The sequence below is a fragment of the Saccopteryx leptura genome, chromosome X, assembly GCF_036850995.1.
Source record: "Saccopteryx leptura isolate mSacLep1 chromosome X, mSacLep1_pri_phased_curated, whole genome shotgun sequence".
Taxonomy (NCBI): Eukaryota; Metazoa; Chordata; class Mammalia; order Chiroptera; family Emballonuridae; genus Saccopteryx; species Saccopteryx leptura.
In genome coordinates, this window is record NC_089516.1 from 37,300,555 (window position 1) to 37,318,689 (window position 18,135).

General features: G+C 37.2%; 1 protein-coding gene across 1 annotated transcript in view; it reads right to left on the minus strand.

Annotated features, from left to right (window-relative positions):
* Positions 1-18,135, minus strand: part of FAAH2 (fatty acid amide hydrolase 2) — a 108,371-nt gene that overhangs the window by 43,626 nt on the left and 46,610 nt on the right. The window contains exon 4 of the mRNA XM_066357639.1: positions 5,046-5,255. Coding sequence (XP_066213736.1) covers positions 5,046-5,255 — 210 coding nt within the window. The remainder of the gene's footprint in view (positions 1-5,045; positions 5,256-18,135) is intronic.

Here is an 18,135-nt window from a genome sequence, read left to right on the forward strand (position 1 = left end):
ACCTCTACAGATGTAAAATAGAACCAGCTGATTGATAGTGTTGTTCAGTTAAAAAATGTCTTTAAAATTTTTATGGCTATGGATCTGTCAATCATTGATAGAGGGGTGTTGAAGTCAGCAGCTATAATAGTGAATTCATCTATTTTTCTTTGCAGTTCTATAATTTTTTGTTTTACATATGATGCTCTGGTGTTTCATACAAACATACATATTAAGGTTCTTTATGCCTTCTTGAAGAAATGCCCTTTTTATCCCTAATAATTATGCTTTCTCTGAAGTCTTCCAGATCTAAAATTAATAAAATCACTCCTGCTTTCTTTTGATTACTGTTATCATATTATATTTTTCCATTTCTTTACTTTTAATTTATGTCTTTATATTTAATTTTATCCTAATTGTCTTTATGTTTTATATATTTTTCATTTTACTTTAAAATTATTTATATATTTTATTTTAATTATTATTTTCTCTTTATATTTTAATTTGTCTGTCTTTTAGACAACATATATTCACGTCTTTTTAATCCATTTTGAGAATGTCTTAAAGTGATAATTGATATTGTTAGATTAATATCTACCATATTTGTTACTATTGTCTATGTTTTTTCTTCTGCCTACTCTGGTTATTACTGATCATTTTTTGTTTCCCTTTTTTCTCCTCTCTTATATACAAATTAGATGTTTAAAAAAGTTTTTTAGTGTTTGCTCTTCAGTTTACAATACACATTTATTAATCCAAGTCCTCCTTTAACTAACACTTTGCTACTTGCCAAATATTGATATTACCTTTTAACAATATTCTTATTGTTGCTATTATTTTAACAAGCTGTTATCTGTTAGATTAATTAAAATTATAAAAACAAAACATTTTACCTCTATTTATTGCTTCTCTAATGATTTCTTCTTAATGTAGATGTAAGTCTCTAGCCTATATCATTTTCTTTCTCTCTAAAGAACTTCTTTTAATACTTTTTGTATTGAAAGTCTGGTGGTGGACAACTTTACTTGTTTGTTTCCCTTCTCACTTTTGAAGGATAATTCTGCTGGATATATAAACGAAGGCCAGTGTTCTTCTTTTTTTTTTTATACAGTTTAAATATTTTATTCCACTCACCTCTTGCTTGTGTGGTTTCTAATAAAATGTCTGATGTAATTTGTCTTAGTCAGTTTGGTCTGTATTACAAAGTACCATAGACAGAATGGCTTATTAATTAGAAATTTATTTTTCACAGTTCTGGAGATTAGGAGTCCAAGATAAGGTAGTCAATATGGATTGGTTCTGTTGAAATTACTCTTCAGGTTTCTGCCATCTGTCTTCTTAGTGTATTCTAAGATGTTGGAAAGAAAGAGCTTTCTGGGGTCTTTTTATAAGGGCATTAATCCCATTCATGGGGCTCCACTCTCATGATCTAAGTACTTGTCCAATGTTGCACTCTAAATATCATCTATTAAGGATTTCAACATATAAATTTAGGAGGACACAAACATGCAGTTCATTGCATAATTATCCTTGTAATTTTATAGGTAAGGTGTATTCTTTCCTCTTGTTTCTTTGAAAACTTGTCCTTTCTCTTTGACTTTCTGAAAGTTGAATATGATGCCTAGGGATAATATTATTTCTGTATAAATGTTGCTTGTTGTTTTCTGAGCTTCCAGCATTTGTAGTTGGATATCTATAATTAATTCTGGGACATTATCATTATTGTTGTACTATTCTGTTCTTTCATTATTTTTTCTTCTCTTGGTATTCTCATTACATGTATGTTACACCTTTTAATATCCCACAGTTACTGAATATTTTGTTTTTTATTATTATTTTCTTTCCTCCTTGCACTTTAGTTTTTGAAGTTTCTACTGATGTATCTATCTTCAGTATCATCGCATCTTCCCTTAACTCTGTCAAATGTATCAATTGGTTCATCAAAAGAATTCTTCATTTCTATTTTGGTGTACATTTCCTCTTGATTCTTTCTTAGACTCTCCTTCTCTCTGCTCACATTACACATCTGTGCCTGCATGTTTTCCATTTTTTCATTGACACTTTTAGCATGTTAATCATAGCTGTTTTAAATTCATGAACTAATTTCAACATTGCTGGCACACCTAAGTGTCTTTTTGAACTGTGATATGTGTCATTTAGTATGCCTTTATTTTGTTGTTGAAAGCAAGATATGATGTACTGGGTAAAATGAACTGAGCTAAATAGCCTTGCAGTGTGAAATTTTGCAATTATCTGTGTAGGCATCAGGCTGTGTTTACTGTTTGCTGTATCTCTAAGCATCAGATGTTAAATTTGCATCCTTGCTTTTTTTCCACTGCGGTTTTTGGGTTTCCCTGGAGCCATATTAAATAACACCTGTGATGCACAGTTATTTTAGTTGTATTCATTTATTATACAGAAGCTCTTTTTATGTGGTAATAAGGTGTGTGGGGAGGGAAGTATTCTACAGTCCATTGATTACATCATAGTCTTTTAGTTAGAATGCACTACTGGCCTGTAACATTAATTCATGCTTCTCAAATTTGTTATGTTTTTCTTTTTTGGGGGAGGGGGACAAGAAGCTGCGAGGGGGGCTAGAGTTGGGTATTCTCCTTTATCGGGTCTGATCAGCTAGTCTCTAGTAAAACCAGTTAGCCTGTGGTAAAATAGTTTATCTGAGAGCATTACTAGTTAAAATAATAGAATTTTTGGTCATATTTCAAGATGGCTAACTTTGCCCTCCCTCTGACAAAAGCATAAGATGAGTTTTCTCCAATCTTCACTGTGAACATAGAAGGGCTCCTAGCAATAATATTTATGAATATGTTGGGACCCCTGAGTATTTTAACTCTCAAACTTTTTCACATTAAATCTTAAACAATTGATCATTTACAGTTTGGGTTTTTTTGTCTGTAGTATTTCTCATAAAGTTTTCTGCTTTTGGCCTTCTGCTTAGGCAAGTTTTGATTCTCTGTATCTGCTTGTCTTTCTCTTCAATTTTTGATACAGTAGTTTTCCCTGTAACATAATTTTTCTGATATTTATGAGAAAAGTTGTTGATATTCAGTCTGTTTAGCTTTTTTCTTGTTGTGGAAATGGGAATAGAAATTTCCAAACTCCAAACATGCCAGATCAGAAACCTAAAGTCACATTTATATTTCTAATTATCAAAAGAAGTTTACAAGACAGGCTTCTTTAATAATGACTACTTTATAAGTTGAGGAAACTGAAACACTGAGTAACTTCATTATGGTACCAAGGTCACCCAGCAAAAAAAACTGTCAATGTTCTCTTTGGCTCTAGCAACCACAAGCTTAAGCACCGTATTTTACTAACTGACATAGATTTGTCTTCAGGATTGATAAAATCCATGTAAACTCTCATCTTTAATATACTCCCTGATGTTCTCCTCTTACATTACTTGTTGTTCATTCTTAATTTCCTTTATTAGATATGTCTTCTCTTTTTAACCTTAAAAATGACAAAGCTCTGTCATGGGCCACATTTCATTTCTATCAACACTCACACTGTGTTTTTTCTTCTTTTTTTTGCATCTATTCTTATAAGTTATAGATTAGATACTGTACCATGCTTATGAGGACAACTACTAAATTATTTTAAACCTAAATTATTACTCTGACTTATATAAATAATATATATAATAGGCTACTTGACATCTCCAAAGAGTATCTTATGAATATCTTAAACAAAACATGTTCAAAGTGGTATTGCTAAATCATATCATCCCATTTGTCCCTCCTTTTCCAGTTTTTTCCGTCTAAATGAATGCTTATACCATCTCTTGAGTAAGCAGCCCTGTTAATTTTTACTTCTCTTTTAACCTTTACTCTCACCTTCCCATTACCAATCTGTCAGCCAGTCATGTTCCAACTACCTTTAAAATATATCTTGTGTCCCATCTCCTTTTCTTCAACTACACAAACACTAGGTGGAGCCACTATCATTTATCTTCTGGACAACTAAAATAGACCTGTAGTTTCTCCATTTGCTTCAGCTTTTGTTCTATCATCTGACCTGGATAAACCTTTTTAATTTCATCTCTAAATCCTCTGTCCTACGCACTATGCTGGATTTCTTTAAGCTCACTGAACACACTAAGCATGTTCCCACCTTAGGCTTTTGCACTATCTGTATTCTCTAACTGAAATGCAGAGGTAGAGGATCTTCTTGATCCACTACCCTTACACCCCTACAGCCACTCAGTGGCTAGCTAACTCTAATCCTTTACATTTCATTATAAATATCACCTCTTTAGAGAGCATTTCCATGATCATATCTGCTATATTCCTCCATTAGCACAGTTTCTGGTACACAGCACAGTTATCAGAGCTCAGTGTCCTTACATTATTTTATCATCTTTGTCTCAAGAAGATATAGTTTTTTTTTCTTTTTCTTTTATCCAAGTGAGAGGAGAGGAGATACAGACAGATTCCTGCATTACCCTGACTGGGATCTACCCAGCAAACCATTTGGGGCCGATGCAACTGAGCTGTTTTTAGCGACTGAGGTGAGGCTCCACAGAGCTATCCTCAGCCCCGGGGATGATGTGCTCAAAACAACTGAGCTATGGCTGCAGAAGGGGGAGGGAGAGAGAGAGAAAGAGAGAGAGAGAGAGAGAAGGGGGGGAGAGAGGGGTGGAGAAGCAGATGGTTGCTTCTCCTGTGTGCCCTGACCAAGAATTGAACCTGGGACATCCACACACCAGGTCGATGCTCTACACCTGAGCCTACTGTCCAGGGCCAATATAGGCCTTAATCTGATTTAGCAAAGCTGGTTTAGCTTACCTCCATCTCTCTCTCTCTGTTGCTCTTTCCTTCTTTCTCTTCCCACACATACACCTGTATGCACATGCACACACACACACATAAACACAGAGGAACCAAGAGTATGAATATTCATTGTCTACAATGCTCATCACCAATATATGATAAATTTTGCAATTGATTTCACCATAAACACCTAATTAATGACATTCCCAGAGGTTTGTACAATAGTATCTATACCCCCTCCTCACAATGACTTACTGACAAAAATGTTAAACTTACCAGAACTTCCACCTACGATATGCCGTAAATCATATGGATTGTTGGATCGGCCATAGATCTTGTTACTGGATTCATACCACATGCACAGCTCACTACAGTTAGTTATGCCTAGAGGAATGGCACCAGCTTCCTTCAGTAATGCCACTACAGTGGCATCTGTTTTGGAAATGGCATTACGACGCTTCACAAGGCCAGAAGAATTAGGCATTCCTGTAAAATCCACAAGAAAAGGAAGTTAAAATGTTATTAAATAAAAATAAGGACAGTTTACTGAGTACCTTCAATGAACCAACCCAGCTGTTGGGGGTGATTTCCTTAGTACTGATGGTGGTATGACTCAGTGGAGAGTACACAGTCTTTGGAATCAAAACTAAGTTCATATCACACTTCTGTAGTTTACCAACTCTACAAACTTTGGGAAAGTCACTTATTTTTTCTGATTCTCAGTTTTTATAGGAATATATGAGATGTTGTATGTGAAGTATGTGAATCTATTCAATAAATAAAAGCAATTGATATAAATTCCACCATTCAATAACATTAATTGTTAAGTACTTTTATTAGCCCATCTATACAAGAATAGGTTTAGAGAAATAAAAAAGCAGAATCAAGGTCCTGATGAAAAGCAAGAGAGCAGCTAGAAAAGAATTGAGAAATATATGATAATTCAGTATAAAATAAAAGTACCCTTTATACTATTAATGAAAGAATGTCCTCATAAATATACTAGAAAACTGGCTTTCATATGAAAAAAATACAGTGTAAACAAAAATAAAATGTACATTATTCCATACGTAGGTGGGACATAAAAGTGAAACTAAGAGACATTGATAAGAGTGTGGTGGTTACGGGGGGGATGGGGGAGAGGGAGAGGGAAGGGGGAGGGAGAGGGGCACAAAGAAAACTAGATAGAAGGTGACAGAGGACAATCTGACTTTGGGTGATGGATATGCAACATAATTGAATGACAAGATAACCTGGACTTGTTATCTTTGAATATATGTATCCTGATTTATTGATGTCGCCCCATTAAAAATATAAAATTATTAAAAAAAGTAAAAATAAAGAAGTGAAAAAAAATAAAATGTAGCTACAGTAAACAATGGAATGTAAAAAAATTAAGCATTAAAATATTAGAAGAAAATGTATACAAATATTTTATAATCTGACTTGAGAAATATTTTATAAATGGCATAAAAGCAGAAATTATAAAATGTAAGATTTATTCATTCAAAATATTACATTGTTTTGTTCAATGAAAGAAGTTATAAAAAAGTTAAAAGACAAGCAACCAACTAAGAGCAATTATTTGACTATAAATATCAAAAGATGAATATGTAAAAAATATTTTAAAAAATCCTATAGCTCTATAGTAGAAAGATAAAAAATACCAATAAAAACAGCTAGAAGAGATCCAAGATCACAGAAGAATGAGTGAAAGTTACACCATCTCCTCCCAGAATCAAACTGGAATTACAATTATAATATAGAACAATCAAACAAAATAACCAACAGAAGACTAGCTGAAGAGAACTCTTATAACCAAGGATTAACAGAGAAAGCTACATCAAGACTGGTAAGAAGGGCAGAGATGTGAAAAGGGCTGGCCATGTTCCCTTGGGTGGCGGCTAAGATTCCGAAAGGATATCACAGCTGCAGAGATTCCCCCTAAAAAGAGTGTGGTCTAGACCAGTGGTCCCCAACCTTTTTTGGGTCATAGACCATTTTAATGTCAGAAAATATTTTCACGGACCGGCCTTTAGGGTGGGACGAATACATGTATCACGTGACCGAGACAAGTGTCAAGAGTGAGTCTTAGATGGATGTAACAGAGGGAATCTGGTCATTTTTTAAAAATAAAACATCGTTCAGACTTAAATATAAATAAAACGGAAATAATGTAAGTTATTTATTCTTTCTCCGCAGACTGGTACCAAATGGCCCACGGACTGGTAGTGGTCCGTGGCCCGGGGGTTAGGGACCACTGGTCTAGACCACTCCTGGAGCTCCCTGGAGCTCTTTGGCCCAGAGTACCAGATTTGGGAGGAGCTACACACATAACAAATGGCTGTGAAAATCAAGAAGGATTATGTCCACCAGGAAGAGATAGGAATCTGGTAGAGACAAAAGCACCCTCTTGAAAGCCCAACACACAGGATCTCATTTGCAGCCACTCACCTTGGGCTCTGGCAGAGGGAAGGTGGAGAAGACTGGAGTTGTGTGAAGAGAGATGGGGTTTGAGGCACAAGGGAGAGAGCTAAAGGAACAGCCAACTGAAGCCCTGTGCTAAGCCCCTGTCAAACACCACAGATATAATTTTTCTTGGGTGGAGTTCTCCCCTCCCTTTCTTAGGCTATTGCATAAGTTTAGGGGAATGCAATAGCCCCATCCATTAGACACCCTGGTGCTCCACCCTGAGGAGCTGATACACTTCAGATAAGTCAGCTACTTGGGCCCAGGGTGTATAGATCCAGGGCAGACTCAGGGGGTGTCATTGACTGCATTGTGTTTTGGGGCAGAAGCCATTCTCTGCACCTTCCCATGAGCCTGACCAGCACACCCTAATCATGACACAGTAGTCCCATGCTTGGGCTCCTGGCAGCCTCATCTTCCTGATTTCTAGTGGCCTCACTGTGTTGAGGTCTCTCTAAAATGTTTGGGCAAAATCTGGGACAGATAAGAGTTGTATGGCACTGGGGCATGAACCAGTCCCCCCCATCTTCCTATAAACATGACTGGCACAACCCCTCATGTGAGATCCTCTGGCCTCATCCTTCAACACCTGGTGGCCCTGCCTTGTTGAGCTGGGGTTCTCCAGGAGGTCCCAGCAGAATATGAGACAGACTGAGTTATGTGGCTTTAGGACGGGGACATTTTTACCCTTGCATGCTTGACTGGCATAGAACCATCCCTTCACCTAGTCAAATCTTGGTCTTACTGGGCCTGAGGAACTCTCTTGGTAACACCCTGATGACTTCCTGAGATCCTATGGCACTACAAAAGACTGAAAATTCAAATGAAGAAAATGATGGATAGTGACATAGTACTGCTTCAAGCATCTAATTTAGTTGCCCTTCAAATATTGAAAAAATAAAATAAAAACATTAACTATCAGTGAAGGATTAGTAAAGCCTTGCATCTTAGATGTCACTCGGGAAATTCCTGGTCCTCAAACCGCACAAAAAATTGAGGATATACTACTTTCGAACAATACAGTTCAGGGAAGAATTTCTGATATGGCCAACAATATTGAAGAGCAAATTAGAGAGGGGATATAGCAATGAAAATGTTTTGCCAATCAACTTGATGAATGAACTGACATGAGTAACTATGTTATCCTACTTTTCTTCATGAGGTAATATTAACGGTAAAGACTATAGAGAAGAACTACTCTGTTGTCTTGATTTACCTGGTCTGACTACTTGTTCAGAGATATCTGATGCTCTTAATGAGTACTTTCAAGCAGAGGACTTAGACTGGTGAAAGTGCATTGGATTGTGTATGGACAGTACTGTGAGCATCACTGGATATCACTCAGGGGTAGTTGTAAAAATAAAGGACATTTAATATCCAGAAATGTTGTCCACACACTGCATGATTCACCAGCAGCATTGAGTTGCAAAGAAACTTTTCTCTGAATTGAACACAGTAATGAATAATGCAGTAAAGATCATTAATGATATACATAGTTGAGGTTTGAACTCCAGACTATTCATAATCCTATGTAAAAGCATGGATTCACAACACCAAGATCTCCTTCTCTATATGGAAATGAGGTGGATATCACGAGGAAGGGTTCTTTTATGCCTTCTGAGCTGAGAGAAGAGGTGGAACAGTTTCTGCAAGAGCAAAACTGTATTAGTATAGCTTCTGTTGGATGAAGAATTGATGGCTAAGGTTGCATACATGGCAGATATATTTACCCTCTTTAAAAAATTAAATATTTCTCTTCAGGGGTTTAACATAAACACTTTTATATTAATAAATAAGATAGAGGCATTAAGAAAGAAACGTTCTTGGCCCTGGCCGGTTGGCTCAGCGGTAGAGCGTCGGCCTGGCGTGCGGGGGACCCGGGTTCAATTCCCGGCCAGGGCACATAGGAGAAGCGCCCATTTGCTTCTCCACCCCACCCCCTCCTTCCTCTCTGTCTCTCTCTTCCCCTCCCGCAGCCAAGGCTCCATTGGAGCAAAGATGGCCCCGGCGCTGGGGATGGCTCCTTGGCCTCTGCCCCAGGTGCTAGAGTGGCTCTGGTCGCAACAGAGTGACGCCCTGGAGGGGCAGAGCATTGCTCCCTGGTGGGCAGAGCATCGCCCCGTGGTGGGCAGAGCATCGCCCCCTGGTGGGCGTGCCGGGTGGATCCCGGTCGGGCACATGCGGGAGTCTGTCTGACTATCTCTCCCCATTTCCAGCTTCAGAAAAATACAAAAAAAAAAAAAATTTGTTAAAAAAAAAAAGAAAGAAAGAAACGTTCTTTGGGAAAGTCATAGACAGGAAAAAGATGTAGGAATGTTTCCACTTTTCTGAGACTTATTGACTGCTGGAGACATCATCTGGAAATTCATATTTAATATACTAAGTCAAAATTTAAGAGCATTAGTTCAAAACTTTGACCATAATTGCCCTGAAAATGAGGTTCATCATAAGGTATCAATAACTCAGTTGTGGAAGCTATGAAGTCCTGCTCCCTTAATCATCATAAAAAAGAAAAACTAAAGAAAAAAAAAAAGAAAAACTGATAGATTTACCTTCTGATGTCACTCTGGAGTCCAAATATAAAATGTAATCATTGTTAAAATTTTGGGTATCACTGGAAGAATATCCATCTCATAATTACAAAGGATTAAATTTTTAATCATATTTTCTACTACCTACTGGTGTGAGGAAACCTTTTCAGCCTAATCACTAATAAAAACCAGAGAAACCGAATGGATGTCAGTGCAATACTTGTATCTCAGAAACAAAACTGTTTCCTTGGTTATCAAGTATTCTTGCAACGATGCAATAGCAGACTTTGCATTAGCTTTACTTGAATTAAATATTGCTCTCTAGAACTTTCAGTTGTATTCTATTAATTTTTTTTACTGTTCATCTGGTTATTTTAGAGAATTTTCATTTTACAGTATTATAATTAAAAGACACTGCACAATATATTATTAATGTTATTTCTGCCTTAGCTGTCCCCGAAATAATTCTATTTTCACCAGTCCCTAAGTGTAAAAAGATTGGAAATCACTGGCCTAGGCTCTCACTTGTTTTTTCTTCCTTTCTAGACTTTTCAGTGAGCTAATAGCAGACTTGCCTAGGCTCACATCTTTCCTGTAATGTTTCTAGAGAACTGAAGCAGAGCAGTGTCTAGGCTCTCAACTGTTACTTCTTCTACCCTAAGCCCTTCCTTTGTTACACTGTCCTCAGCTTTAATAAACATACTCTCAAAAACAAACAAACAAAAATAGGGATCTCTGCTTTTACCATTCTTATTCAACATAATAGTGGAAGTCCTACCCACAGCAATTAGACAAGAAGAAAAAATAAAATACATCCAAATTTAAAGGAGGAAAGTAAAATTCATTATTCACCAATACATAATTGTACATAGAAAACCCTAAAGATTCCACCAAAGCAACAATAAAAAGAAAACAACAAAACAAGGAAAGTACTAGTTCCAGTAAGTAAATCTGGCAAAGTAGCAAGATACAAAATCAATATTCAGAAATTGTTGGCATTTTTTTTTACAGAGACAGAGAGAGTCAGAGAGAGGGACAGATAGGGATAGACAGGAAGGGAGAGAGACGAGAAGCATCAATTCTTTGTTGCAGCATCTTAGTTGACTGCTTATTCATTGATTGCTTTCTCATATGTGCTTTGACTGGGGAGCTACAGCAGACGGACTGACCCCATGCTCAAGCCAGCGACATTGGACTCAAGGCAGTGACCTTGGGCTTCAAGCCAACACCCTTTGTGCTCAAGCACGTGACCATGGGGTCATGTCTATGATCCCATGCTCAAGCCAGCGACCCTGCGCTCAAGCTGGTGAGCCCACGCTTAAGCTGGCAACGTTGGTGTTTCGAACCTGGGTCCTCTGTGTCCCAGTCCAATGCTCTATCCACTGCACCACCACCTGGTCAGGCTGTTGGCATTTTTATACACCAAGAGAAATTAAGAAAACAAGCCAATCCTTGGCCAGATAGCTCAGTTAGTTAGAGTATCCATCCTGATATGCGAAGGTTGTCGGTCCCATCCTGTCAGGGCACATGTAAGAACAGATTAATGTTTCTGTCTCTCTCTCTCCTTTCCTCTCTAAAATCAATAAAAAATGGAAAAAAATTCCTATTTACCATTGCAACAACACCAAAAATAAGGTATCTGGGTATAAATTTAACAAAGGTAGTATAAAACCTGTACATGGAAAATTACAAGACACTGAAGAAAGAAACTGAAGAAGATACAAATAAGTGGAAGCATATATTGTATTCATGGATAGGGAGAATCAACATCATTAAAATGTCTAAACTACCCAAAGCAATCTATAGATTTAAGACAATTCCTATCAAAACACCAATCGTGTATTACACAAACAAGGACAAATATTCCAAATATATATATAAAACCACAGAAGTGCCTGAATAGGCACAACAATCTTGAGAAATAAGTAAAAAGTTGGAGGAATATGCTAGCTGATATCAAACTATATTACAAGACCATAGTAATCAAAACAGCATGGTAGTTGCAACCCCCCCCCCCAAAAGAGACATACAGATCAATGGAAAAGAAAGCCCAGAAATAAACCCACACCTTTATGGTCAATTAATATTTGACAAAGGAAGGAAGAACATACAATAGATAAAGACAGTCTATTCAATAAATTATGCTGGGAAAAATGAACAAATAAGTGCAAAAAAAGAAACTAGACCACCTTTTTACACAACACACTAGGATAATATCAAAATGGATTAAAGACTTAAATGTAAGTCTTAAAACCATAAAAAAACTGTAGAAGAAAAGACAGGCAGTAAAACCTCAAATGTTTTTTGAAGGAATTTTTCTGATCTATCTCCTTGAGCAAGAAAAACAAGAAAAAATTAACAAATGGACTTATATCAAACAAAATTGCTTTTGCACAGCAAAGGAAACTATAAACAAAATGAAAAAAACCCACTGTATGAGAGAACATATCCACTAATGATACATCTGATAAGGGGTTAATATCTAACATTTGTTAAGAACTTATAAAACTCAAAACAAACAGACAAACAAAAAGAACCCAATTACAAAATGGGCAAAGGACATGAATAGACACTTCTTCAAAGAGAGAATACACATGGCCAATAGACATATGAAAAGATGTTCAACATCATTAATCATCAGAGAAATGCAAATTAAAACCAAAATGAAATATCACTTCACACCTGTCCAAGAGTTGGAGAAGGTGTCAAAGAAAGCAACGCTTATGTACTGTTGGTGGGAATGCAGATTGGTACAGACTCTGTGGAAAGCAATATGGAGTTTTCTCAAAAAAATTAAAATTGGAACTGCCTTGTGACCCAGCAACTCCACTTATGGGAATTTGCCAAAGAAACTCGGAACACTAACTCAAAAGAATATATGTGTCCCTATGTTCACTGCAGCGTTATTTAAAATAGCCAAAATTTTACCTGACCAGGTGGAAGTGCAGTAGATAAAGCATTGACCTGGTATGCTGAGCACACAGGTTTGAAACCCCAAGGTTACAGGCTTGAGTGCAGGCTCATCCAGCTTGAATGTGGGCTTGCCAGCTTGAGTACGAGGTTGCTGATTTGAGCATGGGATCATAGACATGACCCCATGGTCGCTGGCTTAAGCTCAAAGGTCACTGGCTTGAAGTCAAAGGTCGCTGCTTGAGCCCAAGTTCACTGGCTTGAGCAAGGAGTGACTGGCTTGGGTGGAGTCCCCGGGGTCAAGGCACATATGAGAAAGCAACCAATGAACAACCAAAGTGCCGCAAAAATGAGTTGATGCATTTCATCTCTCTCCCTTCCTGCCTGTCTGTCCCTGTCTGTACCTCTCTCTATCTCAAAACAAACAAACAAATAAATAAAATAGCCAAGATTTGGAAGCAGCCCAAGTGTCCATCAGTAAAGGAGTGGATAAAAGAGCTGTGGCAGATTTATACAATAGAATACTACTAGGCTATAAAAAAGAATGAATTCTTCTTACCTTTTGTGACAGCATGGATGGATCTGGAAAGCATTATGCTAAGTGAAATAAGTCAGTCAGAGAAAGACAACTACTATGTATGACTGCACTCTTATGTGAAATGAACAAAATGAACAAACAAGCAATATAGATACAGACTCAGGTAAAGAGCAGACAGACAGTTGTCAGGAAGGGGATTTGAAGGTCTGAGTGGAGGTGGAGAGTTTAAGCAAAAAAAAAAGTGAAAAAGCTCATGGACACAAAGAACAGTGTGGTGACTGCCAAGGAGAGGGAGGCGGGGGTTGGTGGAGGAAGGTGTAGGGGGATAAATGGTGATGGAAGAGGACTTGACATGGGGTGGTAAACACATAATACACTATATAGATGAGGTGTAGTGTAATTGTGAAGCTGAAACCTGTATAATTTTGTTAACCAGTGTCACCCTAATAAATTGAATAAAAAGGAAATGAACATAAATAATAAATATATGTAATGCATGCCATTAAAAGAATAAAATATAAATATCACCTGACCATCATAAGAGATGCAGAAATGGCATTTGAGTATAAACATCAATTCATGACAAAAACCGTAACAGAACTGGTAGAAAGGAAACATATCTGAACATATTAAAGGCCATATACAACAAAACCACAGATAACCTTATACTCAATGGTGAAAAAGTAAAAGCTTTTCCACTAAGGTCAGGATCAAGACAAGGATGACCACTCTCACTACTCTTATTCAACATAGCATTGAAAGTTTTAGCTTGAGAAAGTATGCAATACAAAATATAAATAACTTCCAAATTGAAAAGAAGTAAACACTGCTATTTGGAGATGGTATAATTTTGTATATAAAAACTCCCAGATTCAATGAAAAATCAATTAAAACTACTCAATGATTTCAACAAAATTTCAGAATATAAAATTAACATATAAAAACTTGTTCCATTTCTATACATCAATAATGAAACATCTGAAATCTGAAAGGAAATAAAGAAAACTCTTATTTACACTAGCATCAAAAACAATTAAATACTTTGGAACAAATTTAACCAAGAAATTGAAAGATCTATCCAATGACAACTAAAACATTTTATTGAAAGAAATTGAAGAAGAGACAAAGAATGGCCCTGGACGGCTGGCTCAGTGGTAGAGCGTCGGCCTGGCGTGTAGAGGTCCCAGGTTCGATTCCCGGCCAGGGCACACAGGAGAAGCGCCATCTGCTTCTCCACCCCCCCCCCCTCTCCTTCCTCTCTGTCTCTCTCTTCCCCTCCCACAGCGAGGCTCCATTGGAGCAAAGATGGCCCGGGTGCTGGGGATGGCTCCTTGGCCTCTGCCCCAGGCACTGGAGTGGCTCTGGTCGCAACAGAGCGACGCCCCAGAGGGGCAGAGCATTGCCCCCTGGTGGGCGTGCCGGGTGGACCGGTCGGGCGCATGCGGGAGTCTGACTGTCTCTCCCCGTTTCCAGCTTCAGAAAAAAAAAATACAAAAAAAAAAAAAGAGACAAAGGAAAGACATTCCATGTTTATGGAATAGGAAAACTTAATATTGTTAAAATGTCCATACTAACCAAAGTCATCTGTAGATTAAATGGAATCCATATCAAAATTCCATTGAGGTGAACATGTTTTCATACCTCTTTTAGCCATCTGAATGTCTTCTTGGGCCAATTGTTCAGGTATTCTGCTCATTTTTTTCTTAATTTACATTTATTGTGTTAATATAAATTTAAGTACCCCACTCAATATAACACCCTTAGGCCCCACTCCATGTCTTCTATTTTACCCCCTTTACCCCCTTTACCCCCTTCCTCCTAACTCCCTTCCTCCCTACCCTCTGGGACTTCCTGTCCTGTTATCTGCACCTATGTGTTATGTATATAAAATTTCACTAATTCCTTCATCCTCTCTGATCCTGTCCTCTCATTCCCCTTCCCTCTGACAGCTCTCCCTCTGCTCCCCATGACCCCGCCTCTGCTGCTATTCTGTTCCTCATTTTACTTTGTTCATTAGATTCCACATATAAGTGAAATCATATGATAATTTTCATTCTCTGTCTTGCTTATTTCACTTAGCATAATAATCTCCAGGTCAATCAATGCCATCGCAAAAAGTAAGATTTCCTTCTTTTTCACAACCACATAGTATTCCATTGTGTATATGTACCACAGTTTTAAATTTTAACTTATTGTGTTTACATAGATTCTAGTGTCCCCCTGAACACATTCTCCCTACCCTGTGTTCCCCACAACATTCCCCTTTCCCCCCTCCCCTCAACACCCTTCCCCTTTCCCTCCAGGATTTGCTTTTCTGCTCTCTATAGCATTGTGTTATGTGTGTATAATGTTACCAATCTCTTTCCCTTTTCTGATCTCTTCCTATCATCCCCTTTCCCTCTGTCCACTATCCCTCTGGACCCTTTGGTCCCGCCTCTGTCTCTATTCCGTTTCTCAGTTCATTGGATTCCTCAAATGAGTAAGGTCATATGATATTTTTCTTTCTCTGCCGGGCTTATTTCACTTAACATAATAGTTTCCAGGTCCATCCATGTTGTCACAAAAGGTAAGATTTCCTTCTTTTTCATAGCCCCATAGTATTCCATTGTGTATATATACCACTGCTTTTTAATCCACTTGTCCACTGACAGACACTTGGGCTGTTTCCAGATCTTGGCTACTGTAAACCAGTGGTCCCCAAACCCCGGGCCACAGACCGGTACCAGTCCATGGGCCATTTGGTACCGGTCCGCAGAGAAAAAATAAATAACTTACATTATTTCTGTTTTATTTATATTTAAGTCTGAAAGATGTTTTATTTTTTAAAAATGACCAGATTCCTTCTGTTACATCCGTCTAAGACTCACTCTTGACGCCTGTCTCAGTCATGTGATACATTTATCCATCCCACCCTAAAGGCCAGTCCATGAAAATATTTTCTGTCATTAAACCGGTCCGTGGCCCAAAAAAGTTTGGGGACCACTGCTGTAAACAACGTTACCATAAACATGGGGGTGCACTTCTTCTTTTAAATCATTGATGTGGTGTTCTGCGGATATATTCCTAAAAGCGGGATGGTTGGATCAAAAGGCAGTTCCATTTTTAATTTTTTGAAGAATCTCCATACTGTTTTCCCAGTGGCTGCACCAGTCTGCATTCCCACCAACAATGCAGGAGGGTTCCCTTTTCTCCACATCCTCACCAGCACTTATTCTGTGTTGTTTTGTTAATGCGCGCCATTCTGACTGGTGTGAGGTGGTATCTCATTGTGGTTTTAATTTGCATTTCTCTAATGATTAGTGATATTGAGTATTTTTTTCATCTGTCTATTGGCCATCTGTATGTCCTCTTTGGAGAAATGTCTATTCATTTCTTTTGTCCATTTTTTGATTGGATTTTTTTATCTTCCTGGTGTTGAGTTTTACAAGTTCTTTATAAATTTTGGTTATTAACCCCTTATCAGATGTATTGTTGAATATGTTCTCCCAATTGTGTGGTTTGTCTTTTTCTTTTGTTCAAATGGCGTCTTTTGCTGTGCAAAATTTTAGTTTGACGTAGTCCCATTTTTTATTTTGTCCCTTATTTTACTTGCCTATGGAGATAAACTGGCAAAAAATATTGCTACGAGAGATATCAAAGAGTTTACTGCCTATGTTTTTTCCCAAGATATTTATGGTTTTGCAACTTACATTTAAGCCTTTTAGCCATTTTGAGTTTATTTTTGTGAATGGTGTAAGTTGGTAGTCTAGTTTCATTTTTTTGCTACAAATGTACAAGGCTGGTACACTATAGTAACAGCCTTGCCTCTCCAGAATGAATCCCAGTTGATCATGAGGTATGATCTTTTTGACATATTATTTGATCTAGTTTGCTAATATTTTATTGGGAATTTTAGCATCTATATTCATCAGGGATATTGGCCTATAGTTTTCTTTCTTTGTAGTGTCTTTACCTGGTTTTTCAATGAGGATTATGCTTGCCTCATAAAAAGAGTTTGGAAGTGTTCCCTACTCTTGAATATTTTGAAATAGCTTGAGAAGGATAGTTGTTAGTTCTTCATTGAATGTTTGATAACATTCGACTGTGAAACCATTCAATCCGGGATTTTTATTTGTTGGGAGTTTTTTGATAACTGTTTCAATTTCATTTGTTGTAATTGGTCTGTTTAGGTTTTTTTATTCTTCCAGATTGAGTTTTGGATAATTGCATGTTTCTAGGAATTTATCCGTTTTGTCTAGGTTGTCCAATTTTTTGGCATAAAGTTCTTCATAGTATTTTCATACAATCCTTTGTATTTCTGCAATGTGAGTTGTTACTTCTCCATTTTCATTTCTACTTTTATTTATTTGAGTTGTCTCTCTTTTTTACTTGAAGAGTTTGGCAAAAGGTTCATTAATCTTGTTTACATTTTCAAAAAACCAGCTCTTGGTTTCATTGATCTTTTGTATTGTTTATTAGCCTCTACGTCATTTCTTTCCACTCTGATCTTCATTATTTCCTTCCTTCTACATCTTCTAGGCTTTATTTGTCATTCTTTTAGATGCATGGATAAGTTGTTTATTTGAGCTTTTTCTTGCTTCTTAAGGTATGCTTGTAATGCTTTGAACTTCCCTCACAGGATTGCTTTTACAGTGTCCCATAAATTTTGAGTTATTGTATGTTTGTCTTCTTTTGTTTCAAGGAATGTTTTGATTTTCTCCTTGATCTCATTGTTAACCCATTCATTATTTAAAAGCATGCTATTTAGCCTCTAAATGTTTGAATGTTTTTCAGTTTTTCTATTGTATAATAGTTGTTTTCTAGTTTCATGCCATTGTGATCAGGGAAGATACTTGATGTGATTTCAATCTTCTTAAATTTACTGAGATTTGTTTTGTGTCCTAACATGGTCAATCCTAGAGAACGTACCATTAACACT